We start from the raw sequence: 23,825 nt of genomic DNA on the forward strand, positions 1-23,825 counted from the left end.
AAACCCTCATCAATCCCTTGCAACATAAAAATGCCTTACAAAACTTAATTTGATAAATCATATAAGTGTTTAGCGGAGAATTTATGAAAACTTGACAAATATTAAACTTCACTTTTGTGAGAGGTTCATAGTAACTATTTAACATCAATATAGAAATCATAATACTCATTTATCAAATCTCAACCTTGTACTGCAACAAAATAGTGCACAAAGACATATGTTTAGTTAAACAATCACAAAATAGTGATTAAATTATTTACTTGCAAGTATGCAAATTTCTTATACTAACTACTTATTATATCTCTCCATAATTACACTACAATATGAATTTTCTCATTGAACAAGAAGTCTCAAACAAATTTCAAAATAATTGTAGATTGGTAATTAAATTTGAATTATTTACATCATTACATTAAACATGTAGTAAGTGTTTGTTATTATTGCCTACTTTATATATAATATATAGAGAGATAGAACAAATTATGTTCACATTAAACTGTAATGTAATTAATAAATTAAGGACTATGATTTTGGATAAAGATTACTGTGCATAAAAAAAATACTCATATAATAATTCATTATGTTTAACCAGTTTATTAGTAAATTAGTTATTTATGATTTATAGACTGATGCAAAGTTATTGTATAGTTTAAGCACTTGATTGCATTAGAACCACGAAAATAGCATGTTTTATTGTTTTTCATAACACTTTAGGATAATAGATGTTAAAAAGCTTTTACAACTCATAATAAATAAGTAGTTTAACTTATCTCTAATAATTTTTATTTTCTATGTTTTACAATAATTAAATTTTGTAATTTATTTAAAATAATTATATATATATACATATATATATATCCATAATATTAAACAATTTCAGATTGTGAATAACTTTGATTTCAATAACCATCAATTATATTATGGCATAATGGTCTTAAAACATTATTTTATAAATTTTAATCTATAAATATAATATATAATCAATAAATTACGATCTTAAGAAGATTTGAACTAATAATAAAATAAAATCAATATAAACAAATGACATAAATGGTGACCGTTACGACACTAATAGTAATCATATTACGGATTTAGTTACTATAAAATAACAATATTACATATTTAATGATGTTAAAATAATAATAATCATTGAAAAGTGTTTCATATTTTATACACTATTGTCACCACTAATTTTTAACTATAACTAAAATATCTCATTAAATAAAAACTAATAAAAAATATTAAATAATTCTTTTTATATATTAAAAATAATTAATTACTGTATTAACTAAATTAGATATTATTTTATAAACTAAAAAATTATTAATATTTAAATTAATTTATATTATTAATAAAAATTATAGAATAACTTTTAAATCAATATTTAATTAGTTACTAGTATTTTAGTTATTAGAATATAAAGTAATTCATAACTAAATATAATTACATGAAAGTATAAATGTGATTTGGTCTTCTACCTTTTTCATTTTATTTTTGTTCATTTTCTTATTCTTGAGAGAAACCTTAAGAGAGACTACAAAGAGAAGAGTTTAGAAAGTAACTTATATAAGTGATTTACCTCTTAAAGGGTTGGTGTGTATTGTAATTAATTAAGATACAAGAAGAAGTGTGAATGTCTTATATATGAATGTTTATTTGTGTGTTTCTATATGATTATTTAATAAGTGATTTGAGGATTATTAGCATGTTAAGTGTAAAAAAAGACTATCTAATAAGAATTTAAGTTATATTAGTTTTGAAAGAAAGTTCTTGTAATATAAATTGATTTTTATTTGATTATTTTCACTTCTTATTAATTTATGCTTTATGAGGTAGTTATGAACGTTCTTTAAATTTTAAATTTGGAAAATTGGAAAAAACTTTTATATGTAAATTGTGCTATACTTTGTGGAATAATTAGAATATTAAGGTTTGAAATGTATCTGAGATATACATTCTGATTATATTGAACTAAAAGAAAGTTAAAATATTATACAGTAATAATTTTAATACATGTGTCATAAGCATCTGGTAATGTCTCTGAAGGTTTGAGAGGTGTAGTGGAGAGAAATGATATAAGTAGATTGTCCACAAGAGTGTGACATTGAATACAAGGGTGAGATGAGATGTAATGGATAATGTTTGATTTTAATTCTTCATAAAACATTAAAAAATATTAAATAATAATTAATTTAGAGACAAAAATAATAATAATTAGTTATTATATTTATTAAATTAGATACTATTTTATAAATTAAAAAATTACTGGTATTTAAAATAGTTTATATTATTAATATAAATTTATAAGTAGTTTTTAAATTGATATCTAACATTATCTATGAAGGTTTTAGCTATTAATTACTTTAGAATCTAAATTAGTTTTTAATTATGAATTGAGATTAATTTAGAATCTAAAATAATTAGTAGTTAAAACTTTAGTAGCTAATTTTAGATACCAATTTAAAAGCTATTTTATAAATTTTTTATTAATAACAAAAACTACTTTAAATATCAATAATTTTATATTTTATGAAATAGTATTAACTTGTAATTATTTTTTTATTTATAAAATTAGTTATTATTTAATTATTTCTTTATAGTGAAAGTTATAGTATAGTTTTTTCTAACTAATAATGAGTTGATTTAACTTTTAAGTTATGAACAAAAGTCATACTGTCAATATTAAATAAAAACTCTTCCTTATTTTACGCATAATAAACAATGGAAACAAATTTCGAGATCATCATAAAATTTGTAGATAATGGTATTAACTTTCAATTAAGAGAATACTAAACTTCATAGAGTTAATCGTAACTTTAGATATTGTATTTAGCCTTTACAAATGGCATATCATAATAATAAAAAAAAAAAGTGAGATAACACTCAAACTTAAAAAAGATATAGTGAATTTTTTTCAAGTGTAAAACTTAGGCATGCATTTGTATAACAAAATATTTATTTTTATATGTGTGGTGATGAATGATATTATGTATTATGATAATTTGTGTTTTGAACTATTTATGTTGATAAAATTACATATATTGTGAGTTATGGGATATTGTGTTATGTGAATTCCTATGTTTTGTGCATTGTAAAAGTATAAAGTGACTTAAAAGCGTGGAAATTGAAGTTATGTTTGGTCATTTGAGAAGTCTAAGAAGTGACTTAGTAAACTGAAAATCCAAGTTATATCTTGTCATTTAAGATTTACATTGAGCAATGCATCTATATTTATGCATTTGTGTGCACTTGTTTCATCCATTTCATACTTTATTGAGGATGAATGTGGGTCTATACACAAGGGTGTTTATGGTTTTCTACCTTGGCTTGAAAGATTTTCTAAGAGAAAATCTCTCATATATGATTATGACGATGGACAATCATGACCAAATATATTATCTTGATCGGCTTCTGTTATATTTTGTTTTAGTTGAGAGTGGATTATGAAAATATTTTTTTAGTAAAATCTAGTCCATGTACTTTTATTATACTTTATACACATTACACTTTTATATGATTATATTATATACATTTTAAGATAAGAGTATCAGTACACTTAAGTCAATTGGATGAGTTTGTGATTAAAAATATGTTTATACATATTATGTTTGTGCATTATTTATATATATTTTAATCTCTTTATTTTGTATTAGTTGGATTCAACATTCTTAAGCTGATAAATAACAAAATTACAATGAAACCCTAAATCAATAATAGTTAAAAAAATATTCTTACATTGAACATTATTGCAATGATTTAATAATAACTAAAAAAAATTATAAAATAATTAGAAGAACTTCAAATTATCTTATCGCAAAAAATATCTAAATTGTTAACCCAAGTGTTAATAGTTATTGTAGAGAACATCAGACCTAGAGATGATAATTTTGCTTTATCTTACATAGCAAGTTAGCATGCTAATATCCCATGAAATGTCAGACACAGGGATTATAAAACCCAAACATTATCATGTCATATGTAATATGTTTCACCCATTTAGTAGTATATTACAAAATAATCATGAATGAGACAAAAGCTGACCAAAAATGAATTTTTTTTATTCCACATTCTGAAAGGAAAGTTTTTGTAAAGTATGTGTAAATAAAATAAGAAAAATGTAAAACTAAATGAAATAAAAGAAAATGTAAGTATAAAAAAAATGTAAAGTTGAGATTAATTGATTCTATTAAGTCACACTCGGCCTAAGATTTCATTATGATGTCTAACATGATAAAAATGAAGTCATATATGATTAATGTGTGAGTAGATATGTTTGGAAACCTGATTTATTCCTTTGGTCGTAGATTGAAAAAGTTGAGCATATTATAGATGGAATGTGTTGTGAATGCAATAACTAGTAATGGAAGGTTGGGTTATGGTCCCCTCTTCCTTTTCTCTAAAAGAGATAAACTACAAATGAGGATTGATGTAGATGCATGCTCTCTTCCTCGCTAAGTATTAATCATCTTTCGTTTTTTCTAATGTCCATTGTTTTAGCTCTATCCATTGTTTTATCTTTAACTTTCAGCATCTGTAACATCTTTTTGTTCATTTCTGTAGGGACAGGATACGTTGCAATTGATTTATTACCTACACTTTCCTCCCTAATTATCACTTTCTTAACCCATCAAATTATCAAACCCCTGCTTATTTCTAACTCATTGCTATACCATATTCATGTGCAAGATATTTTTTAAAACATTGTTATAAAATATACTTCCAATTATTTTATTTTTATATATATTATTGATAAATTTAATGTTAATAATTAAATTATTCGTTTTTAAAATAATATTGATTTCATTGAAGAAGGAAGTAAATGAAAACCAATTAAATTAAATTGTTTGAGAACAAATTCGACGTAATAATTAGAGTGTTATCAAATAGCTATGCTGAAAACTAGTAAAAGTTTGAGAAAGGTATATTTGACTTACCATGTTTTAAATTATAGTATGCCAATTGGGTGAAAGCGATAGAGAGAAAATTCAAGTGCAGTATAAGATCGTACTCAAATATAAAAATTAATTTATTCATAGCGAATTTGTTTGGCTTAACAATGATTGTAAATTAAATAAAACATAAATTAAAAAAGAAATAGATTAAAAGATTTGACATTGAAAAGGATTGAACAAAAATTGAAGATGATGAAATTAATAAAATTTTTTATTAACAAGAAAAAATAAATAAATATGAATACAACCTTTATACAAAATAGAAAAATAAAAAAGAGTTAAAGTCACACACCCCTATCTAATTCAAACACCCAACAACAAAAACAACCTACTATGCATAAATACCCATTTATTGTTAATCTTTTTCCTCTTGTAATTCTACCAACAGATTGCCTGAGTTTTAGCCGCTACTCTTCCTTAGGTCCTCTTTAGTTTACATATTACCTCCTAAAGCAAAAGCTTACACAGGAGACATGTTGTTTTACCTCCCTGACTTACAAAATACGCAATTTCTTCCTCTTTAAAGCAAGGGGTTAGTTATTCAAAACTATTAAACCTGAAGCACTACTTCTTAACATATTTGATGCATACTAATGGTTTCATGCACCATTCAAAATAAGTGAACTCTGCAGATTTTTCTTTACATGTAATTCATGCCCATGTTTTTCTTTCTACCACTGCAAAGACCTCTATATAATCAACTCTCTTGTTCTTAAAAACACTCATATTCCTATGTTTTCAAATTTCACCTACAAATGCAATTCACACCCCTTCCCAAACTCAGGACAACGAACCTTTCACATTAGAAGGGCAAAATATCAAGAAGTGTACCTTAACATCATAGTGATTCACCGACAAAGAACTTAGCCAAGACAAACACAAACCCCAAATTATCAAGGTAACCTTACACTTAAAAAAGAGATGGTTAATAGTCTCTTCTCCCCCAACACCCTCCAAGCTATAACTTGTGTAGATGAGAGAGACTTATGAATATTTTTAGGATGATATGGGTTTATACAATACTAAACAAATGAATATGACGTACCTTTCGCACTTCACTTAAAAAAATAATATCTGGATTCTTCAAAGCTTGAAGAAGATGAATGAAAGAGAGAAAAATATACAAAGAATTATGGAAGAGAAGAGAGAAGAGAATCGTGTGTATGAAAATCACAATATAGCATGATATCATTAATTTGATGCAAAAAGAATTATCCCAATAATTTTGTATTTCACATAACTATTCAATCTGATTTCTTCATACATGGCATATATGAGTCCGGTGTTACTAAATGTAGCATTCCTTGAAGAAATGTAAAATGAAAGCTATTTTTAGAGACTTTTTTAATTCATTAACATTTAAATATTAACTTAAAAATGCCATATACTTTCAAGATCCAAATTAATTTCTGTAAATCTATATTATAAATATTTTTGAAACGTAGATAAACCTCTTATGTAAAAAAAAAAAAAAAAAAAAAGTACATAAATCTCCTTTTATTTCATAACTATGATATCAACAAAAGAAAGAAACCTACACAAGCCTCCTTCTATTTTGTAAATACGCTATATTTATATCTAAAACTTTTTGTATAAAATTGGAAAAAAGTTCTTAATATAAATTTCATTTTATTATTAAAATATCCTAATTTATTAAGCATTACAAGAAAAAAAAAATATTTAATAAATATATCACAATTCAATCCCCATGTTATAATAAATAATCAAAATTATCAATTCCTAAATAAAAAAATTAGAATTTTTTTTAACCATGATATTGAAGTTACTCATCTTTGAAAACAATGATTATCACAATTGAAGACCTTGTACGCTTAAAATGTGACTATTCCTCTCTCAACATAAAAGTATAAATAACAAAATGAAATATAATTTTATATTCAAAATAATAAATATTTGAATCTTGGTAATAAAATTAATTTTTAGGAATTAAAAGGTAAAAAAATTATTGATTTAGCTATTACTAATTCACGCGATTAAATTTTGTCAATTTTTGTGTTACAGTATTTTGTAAATAAAAAAACCCTTATTATTGATAGTTTTGTTATTAACACTTTTTGTTTTCTTTTATTATTTTAAATTTATTTTAAATTTCAATAATTTAGATATTAATAAATCGAAATCCGCACTATTTGAAACGTATTTGATTGTAATGTATACAAAATAGAAGGGGATTTGTACAATGCTTAAGAAGGGATTTTACGTAATGAATAAAAATTTGTAACAATAGCCATTTTATGAACATTATCTAAAAACATTGAGTTTAGGCATATGATACCATTGTACATAAAACAAGAAGAATTTGGTGCAATTTTTTTAGTAAAAGGATTTTTGTATAAGAAATGTAAAGTAGAAAGGAGGTTGAATCGAAGTTGTTTACTTATGAATTAGACTAAATACGATTGATAAGGAGGTGTAAAAAAATTAGCCTCTTTTTCTAAGATTGAATATTTCTTGCCTACATGCAAAACTTTGAGGGTTAACAAGTAAGCACTAAAAAGAGGAATGTGTGGTGTTAGAAGTTACTCATTCATTATTCAGAAAGAGAAAAGCATTGAAAAATCGTATAGTTTTATGTTACATACTAATATTCTTATAAAACCCAAGGAAAGTGCAAATTGTGGATCACAATCACATTTGGCTAACATCGAAAGCTTTGTATGTAATTTCTTCATGAAAAGTCAATTGGGTTGATTCAATCGGTTTTAGGTTTTCCATTTTACGACCGTTAAGGCTGGATTGGTCAAATGATTACGTTACTATTATTATGATTTCACATCGCAATCCGTTTGAGGTTTGAGGAGTGGCTACGCAAGTTCTTTCCCTTGAATGGAAAAAGAAAAGTTGAGTGTGTATACGAATAAAGGAAAACGAAAATGTGTGTGAATGTGAATGGAGTTTGGCAATAAATTGTTGATGGTTGACACTTGTGAAACCGAACCATGAATTTAGCTAGAAAATATGAGGAAAAGGGCAATGTAACAGAGACCCCCAAACAGGGACAGCACAGTTTATGGTTTTGCTTGTTGAAGTTGCTTAATTTCAATAGGAAACAGATATGTTTCCATTTGGGTCAATGCCAATCAAAGAGATTTACGAGTTTCTGCTATGGGGGCTGCACCACTTTTGTTCAGCTTTCTAACCGAATGTTCTCAACAAAAAACAAAGAATTGGGGGTTGGTGAGTGGTGATTTGTTTGGTGTCTTGTCTTGCACATATGGTGGTGAACACATAAAAAGGCAGTGGGAAACTAGAACCTACTTTTCCAAAGTGAGTAATGTGTTGGAGTGATTGAATGTGTTGAACAAGGTTTTTTCTTATTTGGGTCATGTGATGGACTTTGGGGGGCACTCTTTTTTAAGTTATTGGAGCAAGTTTAGTGTTGAACGCAAACTTCATCTTCACCAACCTTTGATATCTGCCATTTTCTTCTTTCTTTGCTCAGCATGATCATTGCTTGGGCTGAGCAACTCAGACTCATTTTGCATGCCTTTGGGACTGACTTCACTCTCTTCATGCCTCAAAACTGTGTAAGAAGTTTATGCTATGCCCTTTTCTTAACCAATTGCCCTTCCACTAAGCTAAATATAGGGTTGCCTATGCTTTTAACTGCTGCATAGGAAAACACCCCAATTAAGTTACCAACAATGCAAATTTAGGCTATTACTAAATGCCATGCTAGGCCCAAACCCTTATAAGCTTTTAATTTTAATATTTATGGCCACCTATACACCATGTATCTACAAATTATATAAATATTTATGGGAATATATGGATATTTGTTGAAATAATGAAATTATATAAAAAAATGAATAATTTTAAATTTTATTTATATTAAAAAAATTAAAATATATATATTTATAATAAAATTTAAATTATACTTTTATATATACTAAAATGTATTTAAGTAACTCCAAATTACGGGTATGAATACCTTGTTACTTGTCCCAGATCCAATAATAAATAACTAAAAAAAAAACTATTTATTTTGTCTGTGGATGCGATTTTTTTAATAAGTTATAGGGATATACCTATTAAGTTATCCATTTTCAACCTATAAAGTTATAGGGATATAGTTGTAACTTTCAGCAGATCCTGTCTTAATTAGATTTTTCATTCATGCTATTAGAACATAACATCTTAATAAATAAAAAAATCGAGTCTTATTAAGGGATTAGGAGATTACCTAGAAAGAATCCAATTCACTTTAAAATCATTTTTTTACTTGAACCAATCTATACTGTTATCTTAGTTTTATATAATTTAATTATTATCAAATTAAATTATTGTGATACTTAATGATATTGATTAAAAAAATAAAACCAAATAATAATAATAATAATAATAATAATAATTTTATGTGATGGGTTATGTGTGATTAACAAACAAAAACATTAATGTTAAGTGTGGTGAAGATAACTTTGGAACGTCATCAACATAATAATTGAGAACATAGTGGCACAAATAAGTAGTAGAGGTGTTTAAATTTAACCTAGCTCGTGAAAAAAAATAACCTTTTTATTCGTCCAAAGATGCTGTTGAGTTCGACCAAGTATTCAACCAAATAAAGATGAGTTTAATCCAACCTTCAAATTACTCGAACCCACACACACACCCAGCTAAAATTCAAGCCAACTTCAATTTTCTCTATTTCTTTTTTTCTTGTTTCATCTATACTAACATAGTGCTAGTTTAGTTTTCTTTGTGTAAATAATGTTTGTTTAGTCATAATTATATCGTACCACATTTTGGTGCGTTTAGATTACATGCTATTTGCAAGCTGAACAGATAGACATTAGAAAGGAAAAATGTCAATCAAAAGGATGTGGATTATACTAAAATAAATGTTACACTTACCTCAAGTATGGCCATCCCAGTGACATCTCTAGAGCTTAAGAATAATATCCATTATAAATAATTTGAATAAAAAACTCATGCACCTCATATACTTTTGTCGACTCAAAGAAAGAAAAATATCATACAATAGTTCATTCATACTTAGTAACTGCATCTCATATTAAATGCTTCAGTAATTTTACCAGAATACAACTTCTAGGTGGAATTCCTCCATAATCAAGCCAAGTCAAACAGATTAAGAACTAGTAAATGACAACCACTAGGAGGGGTTAATTCTTCCTCTTTTGAACTACTCTAGTCTTTACATTACTGAGATAATGCAAGTAACTTTTCTATGGTTGATTAGGTCCATTCACTCTAGCCGAAAATGTTTAAAAGGAAAAAGCACCCTTGTTCAGCTGAACTTTTTGACTAAATCATTGTCGAAATATTTCTACCCTATATTTTAGGCAAAACTGATTCTCACACGAGCTTTCCCATGAAAAGAATGATCAAGACTTCCACGTTCTTCCCAAAAATAGCATCTTGCCGGAAGAACAAAAATTATAAATGATTTCTGTAACTCTATTTCTGCTTCTGTACATCCCTTTCCTGTACCTGATGTGGCTTCTGCCAAAAGCAAACCTGTTTAGAAAAAAAAAAAACTATCAAGAAACAATGCCCTAGGTGGTGATATCTTGATATTACAACTTACAAGGACACGGGATGCACTTTTGAATAAAGCCTAGATGTGAAGTGATATACACTCTTGTGAGAATAAAAATAAAATAAAGGAAGCGAAAGAAGAAAAAAACAAAAAAGGCGAAATGGATAAAAATAATTAGTGCAAGACTGTTTGATTGAAAAGAGAAAAATAGTGAAAATTATCTTATAAAATTGTTTAATTTATTATTATCAATATTATTATTTTTTTCAATTATTCATGATTATAGTTATAATAATGAATAAAAAAACCAGTTATAGATTAAGATCCCAAATATACATGTCAAAACGTGTACTCAAGCAGCATAACCAATTATACGTGCATCACCACAAACAACTATGCACTGAGAGTAGCAAATTTCTGCATGTTTCTTCACAGCGCAACGTGCAAAAAAAGATGTCAGACCGACCAGTTCTTTTTTCTCTTTTCTTCACACTTCTCTCCAACCAACCCAACCACCTTTCCTCATTTCTACTCCCTTCCTTCCTCCCTCCCTCTTTCGCCTTGCCAAAACCAAGCCTTAATTCACAGACCGGCTAGTATATATTTAAGGGCCGATAACAACATGGTAGATTAATAATAAAAGCTAGCATCTTGGTAGCCAATAAGTTGTCATGAGCATATCAACCAGTAGAAATAACATGAGCAGTGACAATATAAAAAATTATAGGGTGCTCTTTATATGACCTTCAGTAAACTTAATAGAAATGTAAAGACAAAACTTACTCACCTTCAGTAGTTTATCTCCTCTGGTGAAGCACAACCAACCTTAGTCCGAAGAAACAATAACTCGTTAATCATTTTTGCAAACCGAGGAAAAGGTTCTGTAGACAATAGTACAAGGCATGTCTTACATCTATTATCAATTCAAATACAAAGGGCACCCATGTCAGGTGTTACCAAGTTGCATTTGCTAGGTACTTCTACTTTAGCAGAAATCCCCTTTTCTCCTTGCTTCCTTTCATTTTTGCCCCTTCTTGCGTCAGCTTCTTGGTTACTGACAACAGAAATATTGGTCACACATTAAAATTTTTCCAATTGATTACATTCTTGTAGCCCACTAAATCAAGTTAACTAACTTAAATTCAAGGAACATCAAGCTAGCTCCCAGAGAAAGAAAATTTCCAAACACTGCAGACACTAGCCGAGTAGTTAAAAGTTCAGAAAGTGCTATAGAAAAGTTGAAGACACGTACACTACAAACTTAGCAGGTTGTTTTCCCAAGGCAGATCCACAACAAGCTTTATATTTCTTTTTGGAACCGCACGGGCAGACTTTGTTTCTAGGAATCTGGTGGTTAACACCACAAAGAAGAGGCAGTTAGAATAAGACAAGCTGGTCAGAGATCATAGTATTTGAACAGCTAATTTATTTTGGATCAACCACTCCAGAGGATTAAACACCTGTAAACCAAAATTAGAAGAAAATAGAGAACCTTATAATTTGGTAATGTGATACTATCATTGGTCTTCTTGGAGCTATTATTTGATTCATCGTTAGTTCTGTCCTCTACCTTGTCTTCTTTGTGTTGCTCATGGTTCTCGTTTTCATCATGACCTATACATGCTTGGAATTTGAGACAAGGGATACAATAGAACAAAAGTTTCATTTTTTTCTACTAATCATAAGGGTTTATACTAAACGCCAATGAATAAACATTAACACCTATGAAACCTCTATGCAAGAAAAAAATTACCAATAAGCACGAAAATGTTAGTTTGCCATCTAACAGTATGGAAAGTGCAAAATGCATTTATTATACAAGAACACATTACCATAAGTATTAGCCCCACTTGTGAGGGAATCTGAGTTCCCGGAGCACTCTTCTGTTCCTTGCTCTGCTATTAGAAATTCTATTGCAGCATCAACATCTCCATTTACCTGCTCTAGAATCTAGGACAAGGAAGACAGACTTTGAATACATATTGAGCTATTAAAATTTTGTAGAAAAGACAGCAACTTGCAAGAGATCTAGCTGAACTGAAATATTAGTCATGCAGCACTAGAAGCAAACAGCAAAAAGGTATGCACTCATTCATTTCACCTTTTCCACTTTTTCGGCATTTTCACATCCAGTTCCAGCCATAACCAACTTTATGGACCCCGGTTGAAAAATGTCCTTACCAGCTCGCCCACGGGGTTTGTTGTCCACAACTTTCGTTTGATGTGAAGGTGCTGAAAGATCAGCATCAGCCTTTCACAAACTAAAATTAATCAGGCAATAGCTACAAACTTTTTATCAGTCCAAGAATTAGGAAGCAGAAATAATAACAACCTTAATTACAACTGGCCTTGCAGGCCCATCACAATAATCATCCTTCAACCGCACACTGTTATAATGCTCACCATCATGATAAGACCTGAAAAAACACAGTACACGCAAAAACCATCAAAATTAGAAAATGCAAGGTCAAGCAAGGCAAATTATGTTTTTCGTTTCCGTGGGCATAGATATACCTTAAATATTAATTACAGGCATTATGCATAAATAGATTAACAGCACACAGGACAATATTACAATACACTGTCATTTCTAAATTGATAAAATTATGTGATTAAGATTAGAAACTATAAATTACTAAATACTCCAGCTACGTAGCGATAAGATCTGCAAAATTTAATAACTGATAGGATCCAAATCCTAGTCAAAAATCACTGAAAGGATTTTTCATTCACAGACAATCATTTTTTCACTCCATAATTTTATCAATGTTCCTTCAAAACAATCCAACAAAATCACATTGGTTGCAACGAACTTCATCAATCATGTTGAATTGTCATTTTCCACACCTCATATCTAAATAATCAGCTCAGCATACACTACAACTCTAATACTTTATTCATGTACATGTGTGTGTGTGTGTGATTAGTGGTGGCTTTACTAATTGAATGCCTGATTTAAAACCAAATGTCTCCTAATCACAAAAATGAAGACCTAGAGTCTGTCAGCAAGTTGAAGATAGCATATTGAAAAGATCATCACAATTTTCAGACAAGAGACAAAGCAGTGCAATTTCACATTATAACAATAGTACTTACAAATGGACCATACGAACTCCACGATCATCAAAATTTCTTATGTACCACCGGGGAGACATGTTCTACAAAATAACACCACCAATAGGAATGGAAATTTCCAATCAACTTTAGCATGTAACAACATACAAAGTCCGTCAAAGACATTATAAAAGCAATTAAAAAAATATGCACATACTATTTTCAGTCTTCACATTAAGGAACAAAGCTGCTTGCGCACATTCAAAAACAAAATAAAATATCATGGGACAAAGATGATAGAAATTAGAATGTGAAAATACCTAAATCTTCATATATGGATAATGAATAATTTAAATAATCATCAATATTCCATACAAAATAATGCGACATTAGAATATAAGGTGAAGAAGTTTATTATTGTCAAGGATGCTGCTCACCTTGTGAATGCATATATTACTACGTGTTACAAGAGAAGCTGCCTGCAATTCCATATGTCCAGCCCATGTACCATCATTTTCCATGGACTGGCAATATTCATCAAATGGTACTTCATCTTCAATAAAGGGCTCAAACATCTCCCGGTTATCCTGTTAATCACAGCTTCAAGACCAGGCTATGTGAAGGAGTTTTCCTAAAAATTAAGGAGGGAAACTAACATAGGAAAGTTCACAAACATAAAATATCACTGAGAAAAGAATAGACAAATCATAGGAAATCGGCAATTGGCAATCCTTATGATTGATTATGGATATTATTTATGTTTTTCCAACTTTCCTTACATTTATTAGGTTCACTGTGAATACTTAGGTGATTAACCAGATAAAGGTTCCAACCCAAACAATTTTCCTCTTACCACAGCTTACATCAACAACACAGTTTAACTAAGTATTTCAAGCCTTACCTTTCTTTCCTATTTGTCTAATTAAGGGGAAAAGGGAGCACAGGGGGACATATTAATGACATAGATATCATTTTTTAAATGAATTTCAAAAACCACATGAGTCAAAATTATTACATAAACACACATAAGCTTGAAACATGAGGAGTAATTAAGTTGAAAATTTGAAATAAGAGGAAGAAAAGAAGAAAATTGTTTCCAGAACATTGTACCAATATGTGTTTCACCACCATGCTGCGGTACTTTTTATGTTCTTCCTCATTGCCTTCCAACTGATCAGCAATGGCTCTGCATAAGAATATATACAATGTTTTTCACAGGATTGACTCATCATACTGAAAACACCAAATGCCAGTGAAATTTACCCAGCTAGAAATGCAAAAACAGGAGGGGTATGATGAAAAGAGACAGGGATCTAATTTAGTAAGTGATAATGCCAAGATTATAAGGTCTATAACTTACTGTCAGTTTCAGAATAAGAATAAAAAGATTGATACTTTGTGTGCAAGTGAAAATACATAGTATAGTGGTATGTACCAATTACCAAATTACCATGGATGCTAGCTAATGTAGTCAGTGTAAATGGATGTTAAGCATTCAAACTGACCTGAAGAAACAATTACCATCTGCAGTCACTTCAACAATGCGTAATCCCAGAGCATCCAACTGAGTACGAAATTGAGAAGTATCAGCCCGTTTTCCCAGCTTCTTAACCTGTTTCCAATACAAGGCTGGTCACTGATAACTCTCGGTTTTGTTATATTTTTTCTAGGCTAATTGCATTTTCTTGGGGTTTCTTTTGTTCTTATTTTCTATTTTTAGTTCAGATTTGTACTTTCTTCACAATATTAGAGTTTTCACAAAAACATCATAAAAATTGTATTTTATAGCTTATATTTTGTTTGAACCATCTAACAGGTGCTTTGATCAACTTTAGGAACAATTTTTGAACAGGACTTTGACATAAGGAGCTTGAAGGAAGACATTTATACTATGAAGAGTAAAAGAAAAAGAAGCTGAGTTTAAAGAGCAAAAATCTACAAAGCAGGCAACAGACGGTCAAAGGTATTTGGTCAATTGGCACTAGACGGTCAACAGAGCGCTTAAAGAAGAAGCTGAAGTTAGTTAACATAGTTTTAGAACTGATTTTGTAGGCCCGATTCAAGGCCCACCCATTTGAAAAACTTCAAAACTTCTATAAATAGATTAGCTAAGGCATAATAAGACAAGAGGATATAGCAAGAGATACTTAGATGGTGAGTAGTTTAGTTTTTAGTTTTCTATGTTTTTAGTTCATTTTGTTTTTTACGTTTTGAGTTCTATTTAAGTTCTTCAAGTTATTCATCTACTCGTGTTTCCTCTTCTCTTTATCTTCTGCATTTTATCTTTGAAAGTGAATTCAATTCTGAAATTAGGTAATAACAAATAAAAAATCATGTACAAGGATACTTATGTTTTAGTGTTTTCCTTTTCAAAATCTTTTCAAAACTCTATTTTCGATTAAATGTAGTTTTCTAAGAACATACAAACCGATTGGTTGAGTTTTCTTCAATAACAAAGAATCCAGATTTGTTTCTCTTGCAATTGAAGTTGAAGATTACTAAACCATGATTTTTGTTCCCTGTTTTTCGCTCCAATATTGAATTTCACTTTTCTCGTTTGTAATTCATTTCAACTATTGTTCATTTATGTTTCTGCACTTTTCTTTTCAATTTATGCATTCAATTCATTTTAATTTCAGTTTAAATCAATTGCAATTTACATTTTCCACAATGCTCTGTTTCACATTCTCAATTTTTAAATTTCTACATTTTACATTTTCTGCTATTTACATTTCCTGTAATTTACATTCCAGCCACTTACTTTTCCTGCACTTTACTTTTGAATCACTTACTTTTCTTGCACTTTACATTTCAGACATATACTTTTCTTCAATCTACTCTTAAACGCTCTCTTTCTTTCTCGTTCTTACTAAGTAGAAACATTAGACAGTCTAGAAAGCAATTGTTGACTAGACGATCTAACAGGTGTACTTAGCTTCTCTTGCATCAACTTTTCTATATTTTAGTTTACATTGCAGTTTATTTTCACGTCTTTTATATTCTGCCATTTAAATTTCAGTTCATTACATTTCATGTGTTGATAGACGGTCTGTTAGACGATTGTCTATAGACGGTTTATTCTTCACTATGCTTAACATTCCAATTCAGTTTTTTCATTTCAGTTTTAATTCCTTTCTTTTCCCCCAAATTTAATTTGTTTAAGGAGAACATGAGCAATGGAAATATAACACACGAGATGCGTCTTTGGGGATTTGACCTAGGTTGACTCTAAACTACATTAGGGGAAAACTTAGTTTTATTTTGAAAACCATACATGACTAAAGGTTCATCAATCACCAATGGCTAAAGTGTCCAAATAACATCTATTCCTAGAAACACTACAAAGTACAACTTCCAATTGGATTTTCACACAATAATTCATATACAAGAGCTTTCTACGACAACCTTATCCCAGTAAGTAATAACTAAAGATATACATTCAAAACAGTTAAATTAATAGTAAATACAATAAGAGTTATTGCATTATCTGTTGTTTCCCTTAAAAGTCTTTATAGTATCTTCACAAAGACAAAATCAAAATACAAGATTTAAAACTTTGGGATCGAATGCGAAAAGCTTAACACTCTCTTCTACGTGTGTACTGTACATATAGAAGGAAGGGAACGGATTTGAACAGGTGCACACAAGTTTAGTTCAACTGATTCATGCTGATTTGAACAGGTGCAATCAAAGGAAAGAAAGTTTGGGCCCCACACTTGAATCCACCCCTCAAATAGGAGATGAAATGGGCTGATACAAGGACAAAGATGGTGTGCCAATGAATGATTTACCCCAAACATGCGATTACCTGTCACAGTGCACCGGGAGCCAACGTAATATGTACAAGGACAAAGTCGGTGTGGCGATGAATGATTTCCCCAAATCCCCTCACATGCAATTACCTGTTATAGTGCACCAGGAGCCAACGTAATCAATTATGAGCCCATAATCAATTATGTTGGCATCAAAAACCTATATGTCGACATTTTTTGCAATATTTTGTTAAATTACGTGGAGAAAAACCAATTGTAAGTGAGGCATAATAGATTATGCACCCACTATGGACAAAAATTAACCAACCACTCATTTGAGTGAGAAAACCACAATTTTTTTTTTATGTTCTAATATATAATACATGGACATATTTGTAATTGAAAAAAGTAGCTAAAAACTAATTTATACATTATCAAATCAATCATATCAAGTAACAAATTTTCTACTCATTTCTCACCAATTTCTACCTTTTTCACTAAATCCAAATAACCTTATTTTCTTTGCTAATTCTCTTCCTTTCTTTCCTTTTCCATGCCCTCTCTTTCGATCCACTAATCCAAACAAAGGTTAAGTGATCTGTTCACTCAACAGACTTTTAATATACATATAAAGGATGATTACAGAGATAAATAGATGAGGCCACAATCAGTACAACTACTAGTGCCTACAAGGAAAGAGTAAAAACACCAAAGTTAGCTTTCTAGAAGCTAGACAGCAAATACATAAAATAACTTTTCTAACAACCGGAAAAACAAGTTGGTATACAGGAAAAATAAACTCCTTGGATCTGAAAGAAAAAAAAGAAAAACAAAAATCATCACAAAAAACCCTAGGCTTAACCTTGAATGAGTCTTAAACTACAGAAAGATTTCACAAACTTAGACAAAGACATCCTTGACAGTGCATCACTGGCCACATCAACGCCCGTAGTATTGATGTCATCGTCTTTGTCTCCAGCCTCTAATGTAAACTGTAATTTAGTACTACAGCAACCTCATGAATTATTTACACTAGAAAATTGTAATGGATGATCCTAGTTCAGCAATCTAATCTCTAAAATGTTCCTTACACATAATTTTCAAAGCACAAGCTTCAAAAAATATAGCCACTAGCAACAGTGCATTATTTGAGTAGCACATCAGAGATACCCCTCTGAAAGATGCAATGCAGCCCACACTAATATCACTAAAATACATAAAGAAACAAAATAATGAAATTGGTAAATGAGTATAGGGTTTCTATTGATCATTACCTACAGTAAAAAAAATAAAGCATGATAACAGAGAGATACGTCAGGAAATATGAAATTGGGATCACAAATGCAACACTAATATAATATGCATGAATTATAGAACTACAAGAGATTGATTGCAGAGCGAAAACGTAAAGTAAAAAAAAGAAGAGATAACGGAAGTTGAAACCTACTTGCGGGTGTTGTTGCTTCTTCTGGGATGGCTTCTTCTGTTGCTTCGGCTTAACCATATCCTCGTCCGCAATCGGAAAAGAAAAAGATTTCTTAAGGTGTGAGTCCGTTGGAGAACGAGTGCAGATACAAGAAGTAAAGAACTAAGCCAAGACTCAATTCCAACCTGCACCTGCTAATGAAAATGACGAAAACGTCCACGAAAATAATCTTAAATAAAAAAAGTGTACATACAAAATTATTTCTGGAATTTTTTTCTGGATTTGGATTTTCGAAATATATTTCTGAATTCCAAAGCGTTTTGTCATTTTTATTTTAAAAAAAACTGTAGAGGAGATGTTTTCCTCCGATGGAGGTGTAGTGATTTGTTGTGCTAGTGGAGCAAAGTCATTATTATTCTTATGTTTTGTTTGGATACTATTTACTCGGATTGAAAAACATCAAAATGGCATTTGTATTGCTTTAGTTGTGAGGAAAGAAAAACAATGAATTGCGGAAAAGTAATAAAAGCAATCTTCTATCTGCAGCAAAGAAATCAAAAGAGTTTTACATACTATTACGAGAAAGTCAAAATTACCTTTGACCTTTTATACATATAAAATAACAAAAAAATAAAATATATATAAATATATATATTATAATAATAATAATAAATTATAAACAATAATATTAAGAATAATAAAAATTATTTTATTTTTATTTGATTTGATTTTATGAAAATATTTTTATAAAATTTTAATTAACTAAAATTTATACAAAAAAAAGTCTCATATTTTATTATTTAAATATTTTTTAAGGAAAGGGTAAATTTGTAAATTTACATTTTATATATTTAAAAATAAATAAAAATCTTTTTACCACCATCCTATCACTCACAAATTTTAATAAATTTTCCTTACAAATCCACTCTAATATACCATAATCCAAACAACCTCACTTTTTTCACACTTTTTTCTCAAATCACTCAAAATTCACTCTCTCAAATCCTCTCCTCAATCCATTAGGGGTGATGACAGTTGTCTTTTGAGGTAAGTAAAATTGTTTTCGTATTGTTTTTTCAGTTGTAAATAGTATTGAGCTCTTACCGAATATGGAATCCTGAACATTGTCTATAACTTCTTTTTTGTACTCTGAATTTCAAAATTCAGAATGAGATTGTTGGCTTTCAGATATTGGAAGGTCACTTTTTATTGTCCAAATAAGTTTTTGGATAATCATACCCAAAAATTACATATTAATTTCGAATCTACAAATTCGAAGGACAAAGATTAATGATATGTGTTTTTATTTTTATGCAGAGGATCACAACAACCAACAATGTCTTCTCCTGTGTACACTTTTTTTTTTCTTTCGTCAATAGCTCTCCTTCTCTTTGTTGTCGCGGTGCTCAACGGAGATGAATGCCAGAGTGAAGTGTGCCTCAATAAACCAAAGAAGAGTTTTAAATCAATAAGGGTAAAAGCAACTTTTTCATGTGAATCAATAAGGGCAAAGGAAACTTTTATTGGACCCAATATTTGGCACGCTTACCAGAAAAAATAAGCTTTTAAATTCTAATGCACAGATGCGAAATTCAATAAAAAAATGAAGAGAGAAAAAATTTGTTACTTTATAATTAAAGTAATTTTTTTATTAATTTAATCTAAGTATGGACTACATTTGCAACTTGGCATTAGAGGATTAGATTTGTAAAAGTTTTCATAATAATATATTAATACTTGATAATGTAAATTTCTTTTACATTGTTGATTAATCACTTATCATAGTGTTTTTAAATATTTTTTTATAAAAATTAATAAATTTAATATACCATCTATTTCCATTTGAACCACAATGTTAAAAATATTTGAGTATTATACATAAATTTGTACCAAATTGTAACAGAAGAAAAAAAAATATTTATTAAAATGAAATAAATAATTTTAAAACTATATTGAACCACATTAAATTTGTAATTTAATACATGTCGCATGTAGAGTTGTGAAATTCATATTTTCCAAAATCTTTACATCATCAATAAATGAACCTTTTCTTTAAAAATAAACTTTATTAGAAAAAAAAAATACCAATTACAAAGAGTTTAATATAATAATAACGTGACATGTAATTTTATATAAATGTTTCATATATGGGTATATTTGTTAATTTATATATACATATGCATTTCTTATACTCTCTCAATATAAGTTCAATTCAGTAAGAGACTATATCAGAATTTTAACATCCTATTATGTTAAAACTTGAGATATGATTTATGAAGAATAAAGTTGGTAACTTTACTGAGAAGATTTATAAAATCTATTGTTCTACAAAATTTCATTGCACTCATCTCATTCTAATGTATATCTAACGAGATATTCTTTAAACTATTTTAATAGTGAGACATTCTTTACACTCGTTTTATATTTATTTAGTATAAAAAAAAATCATTATACATGTTTTACATTGGTCTAGAAATTATCTCATTTCAATAGGATGCGTTGACTTTTCGAATTGAACTCTCGAGTTGGGCTCTTCTTAATTTATGTTTCAGGTTGGACTTAAAGTTGACAAACTTCTTAAATTGGGTTAGATCAACTGGATATTTCGATTTCCCCTCTCAGTCTTCTTTCACTATGTCAAAGTCAGAATTAGTTTGATATGATAATCAGATAAAAATCACTATACTTACCTCTTAAATCGATGTCCTATTTATAGTGTTTTCATACTTGACCCATAATCTATTTGAACTTTTCTTTTTTACATAATATCATTTTAAATACACACCTGTTAATTTGGGTCTTATCATTATGGTTTTCCTATAGTAACTTATCATTATGGACTTTATATATATATATATATATATATATATATTTAACTATTATAAAATCCAAATAAAATGAAATAAGAATTATTATATTTTTAAGGATGCAATAACAAATCTACGGAGCTTAAGAAAGAATTTGGCCCAAGTTACATTGCACTAAGCCCATATATATCTTCAAAGTTCAGAAAGCAAATTCTTCTTGCAACATATAATTTCAATCTGTAACGGATTTGTTATTAAAATGAGGAAAATATCTCTGTAAAAAATGACGAAAATGACCATATATAAAATGAGGGTGTGAATAAAAAATATTTTTGAAACTTTTTTTTATTTGGGTTTCTGGAATATATTTTTAATTTTGATTTTTTTTTCTAAAATGTATTTCTATATTTTGTGTTTTGAATTTTTTTTAAATATTTTTATTACAGATTTACTCTTTAGAATAAGATTTTAATTTTTTAATTTCTGATTTTTAAATCCAAAATTAAGGTAATTTTCAAAAATTTGAAAGAGGATAAGATGAAAACTAAAATTGATATAATGCATGGAGAAGTTTTCTCATTATGATGATGTAAAACGTACATTTGAAGTCATAACTATCCTGCAGTATTATGTTGCACGGTAATTATGTAATTACTGGTATTCGTGGACAACAACAACTCTCATGCCACTATTTAAAGAACGAAAACGATATATGCAAAGAGCTGCAAAAAATCGTCTCTGAACAAAAGCTACATATGAAAAAGATGTTAAAATTCCTTTCCTAAGATAACAGTCTTAGACATCTACAAAATTCACGCAAATAAAGCATTCATCTCTCCCAATTTAAATAAAGTAAAGTCAGAATATTTTATTAGTTAAGTTAAAAAATTTATAAATGATTTTTTAAATTATTTTAACTTTATTTTATAAAAGTCATCATCGTTTTAAAATTACTATTTTTTATTTTCTTCAAGTTTCTGAGTGATTCCATATTTTTCAAGATTTAAATTTGTTGTCGAAATGGTAGTATACAAGAAATGATAATCAATTAAAATTTTGTTTATAGTACTTTTTTTTTGGAAGATTGTATGTCTAAGAATATGAATATGTGTTTGTATGTGAAGTTTAATGGACAAAATAAATTTATGTTAATTTATAATTGTAGTTATACTTTAAATTTGATAATTGGGATTTTTTTTAGCATATGGTTTAAATTTATGTCTAATAATATATATATATATATATACCAAATATTAGTTTTGAAGATGAAATGTTTAAAAATAGCTTCGAATTGATTATTAGAAAGTTTAAAAAAAATTAACAAGAAAGCAAGGAATTTATGCTCGTGTATGGAATTTGAATTCATAGTATTTTTTGAAGCTACAGTTCAAGCATTCTTATTGCAACATTTGATTTAGGGCTTAGAGTAATTGCTTCCATTGCCAAGTCACTAAATTCCCAGAACAATAAATACTTAAAAAGACATAAGACATATGGAGTTAGCAAAAGTATGTTAACGCGGAAGTTATAAAACAAAGAGTAGGTATAAAGCATATTAAAACATATTTCTTATTATTCACTAGGGTTCCAACTAAAGACATATTTAATGAGCATATAAATTGGATGAGTCTTACCTTTGTTGTTTATAATTATGAGCTTCTAAATCTAACTAATTGTATTTAGTTATGTGCATTATGGGTTTTTTTAATCAAAATGATGCAATTTACTTTAGTATTTATCATGAGAAAAAAATATATTATAAGTTTGGGTAACTTATATCTTATTAGCATGATTTTGTTTCAAATAAGTTTTCTCGATGTAACATGACTTCATATTGAAAAAAAAAATAGTTAAAAAATCGTGTTATAATAGGATGATTTTGATGTAGAATGTGACTAACTGAAGTCATCTTGTTAGGACATAAATTTGATTAAGGTTGATTATGACTTAATTAAAGTCGTATGAGTGTGGTACAACTTCACTGTAAAAAAAAATTGAACTCACACGTGAAGTAATGACTTCAATTATATTTTTTTTCACTTTCACAACTTATTCCATTGCTATTCATAAATAAATTGTACAATAACTTTAAGTTGAAAATATGGTTTGACATGAAAGAGTAATAGAATATAGAAGAGATAACACGAGTTGACATCAAATTTGAATTTTATTTAAGTCTATAATTTATCGAGTATTTTTTTTATCGTAACTTTTTAATCTACCAAAGCTATTATTTAACTAGTTTTCACATATAACAAAAAAATCATCACAGAGTTATGATAATGTTATAATTTAACCAGTTTGCATACGGAA

General features: G+C 28.7%; 1 protein-coding gene across 1 annotated transcript; it reads right to left on the reverse strand.

Moving 5' to 3' along the window:
• Window positions 1–9,965: 9,965 nt before the first annotated feature.
• Window positions 9,966–19,229, reverse strand: LOC137808286 (OVARIAN TUMOR DOMAIN-containing deubiquitinating enzyme 7). Its single transcript, XM_068609317.1, has 13 exons — window positions 18,727–19,229; window positions 15,033–15,139; window positions 14,638–14,713; window positions 13,965–14,114; window positions 13,570–13,631; window positions 12,806–12,890; window positions 12,575–12,724; window positions 12,306–12,423; window positions 11,966–12,087; window positions 11,726–11,820; window positions 11,385–11,527; window positions 11,261–11,298; window positions 9,966–10,451 (listed from the first exon to the last, which is right to left on the reverse strand). The coding sequence occupies exons 1-11, from the start codon at window positions 18,781–18,783 to the stop codon at window positions 11,398–11,400; spliced, it is 1,152 nt and encodes a 383-aa protein (XP_068465418.1). The 5' UTR covers window positions 18,784–19,229; the 3' UTR covers window positions 9,966–10,451; window positions 11,261–11,298; window positions 11,385–11,397.
• Between the last annotated feature and the right edge of the window lie 4,596 nt (window positions 19,230–23,825).

The sequence above is a fragment of the Phaseolus vulgaris genome, chromosome 3 (assembly GCF_000499845.2).
Source record: "Phaseolus vulgaris cultivar G19833 chromosome 3, P. vulgaris v2.0, whole genome shotgun sequence".
NCBI lineage: Eukaryota > Viridiplantae > Streptophyta > Magnoliopsida > Fabales > Fabaceae > Phaseolus > Phaseolus vulgaris.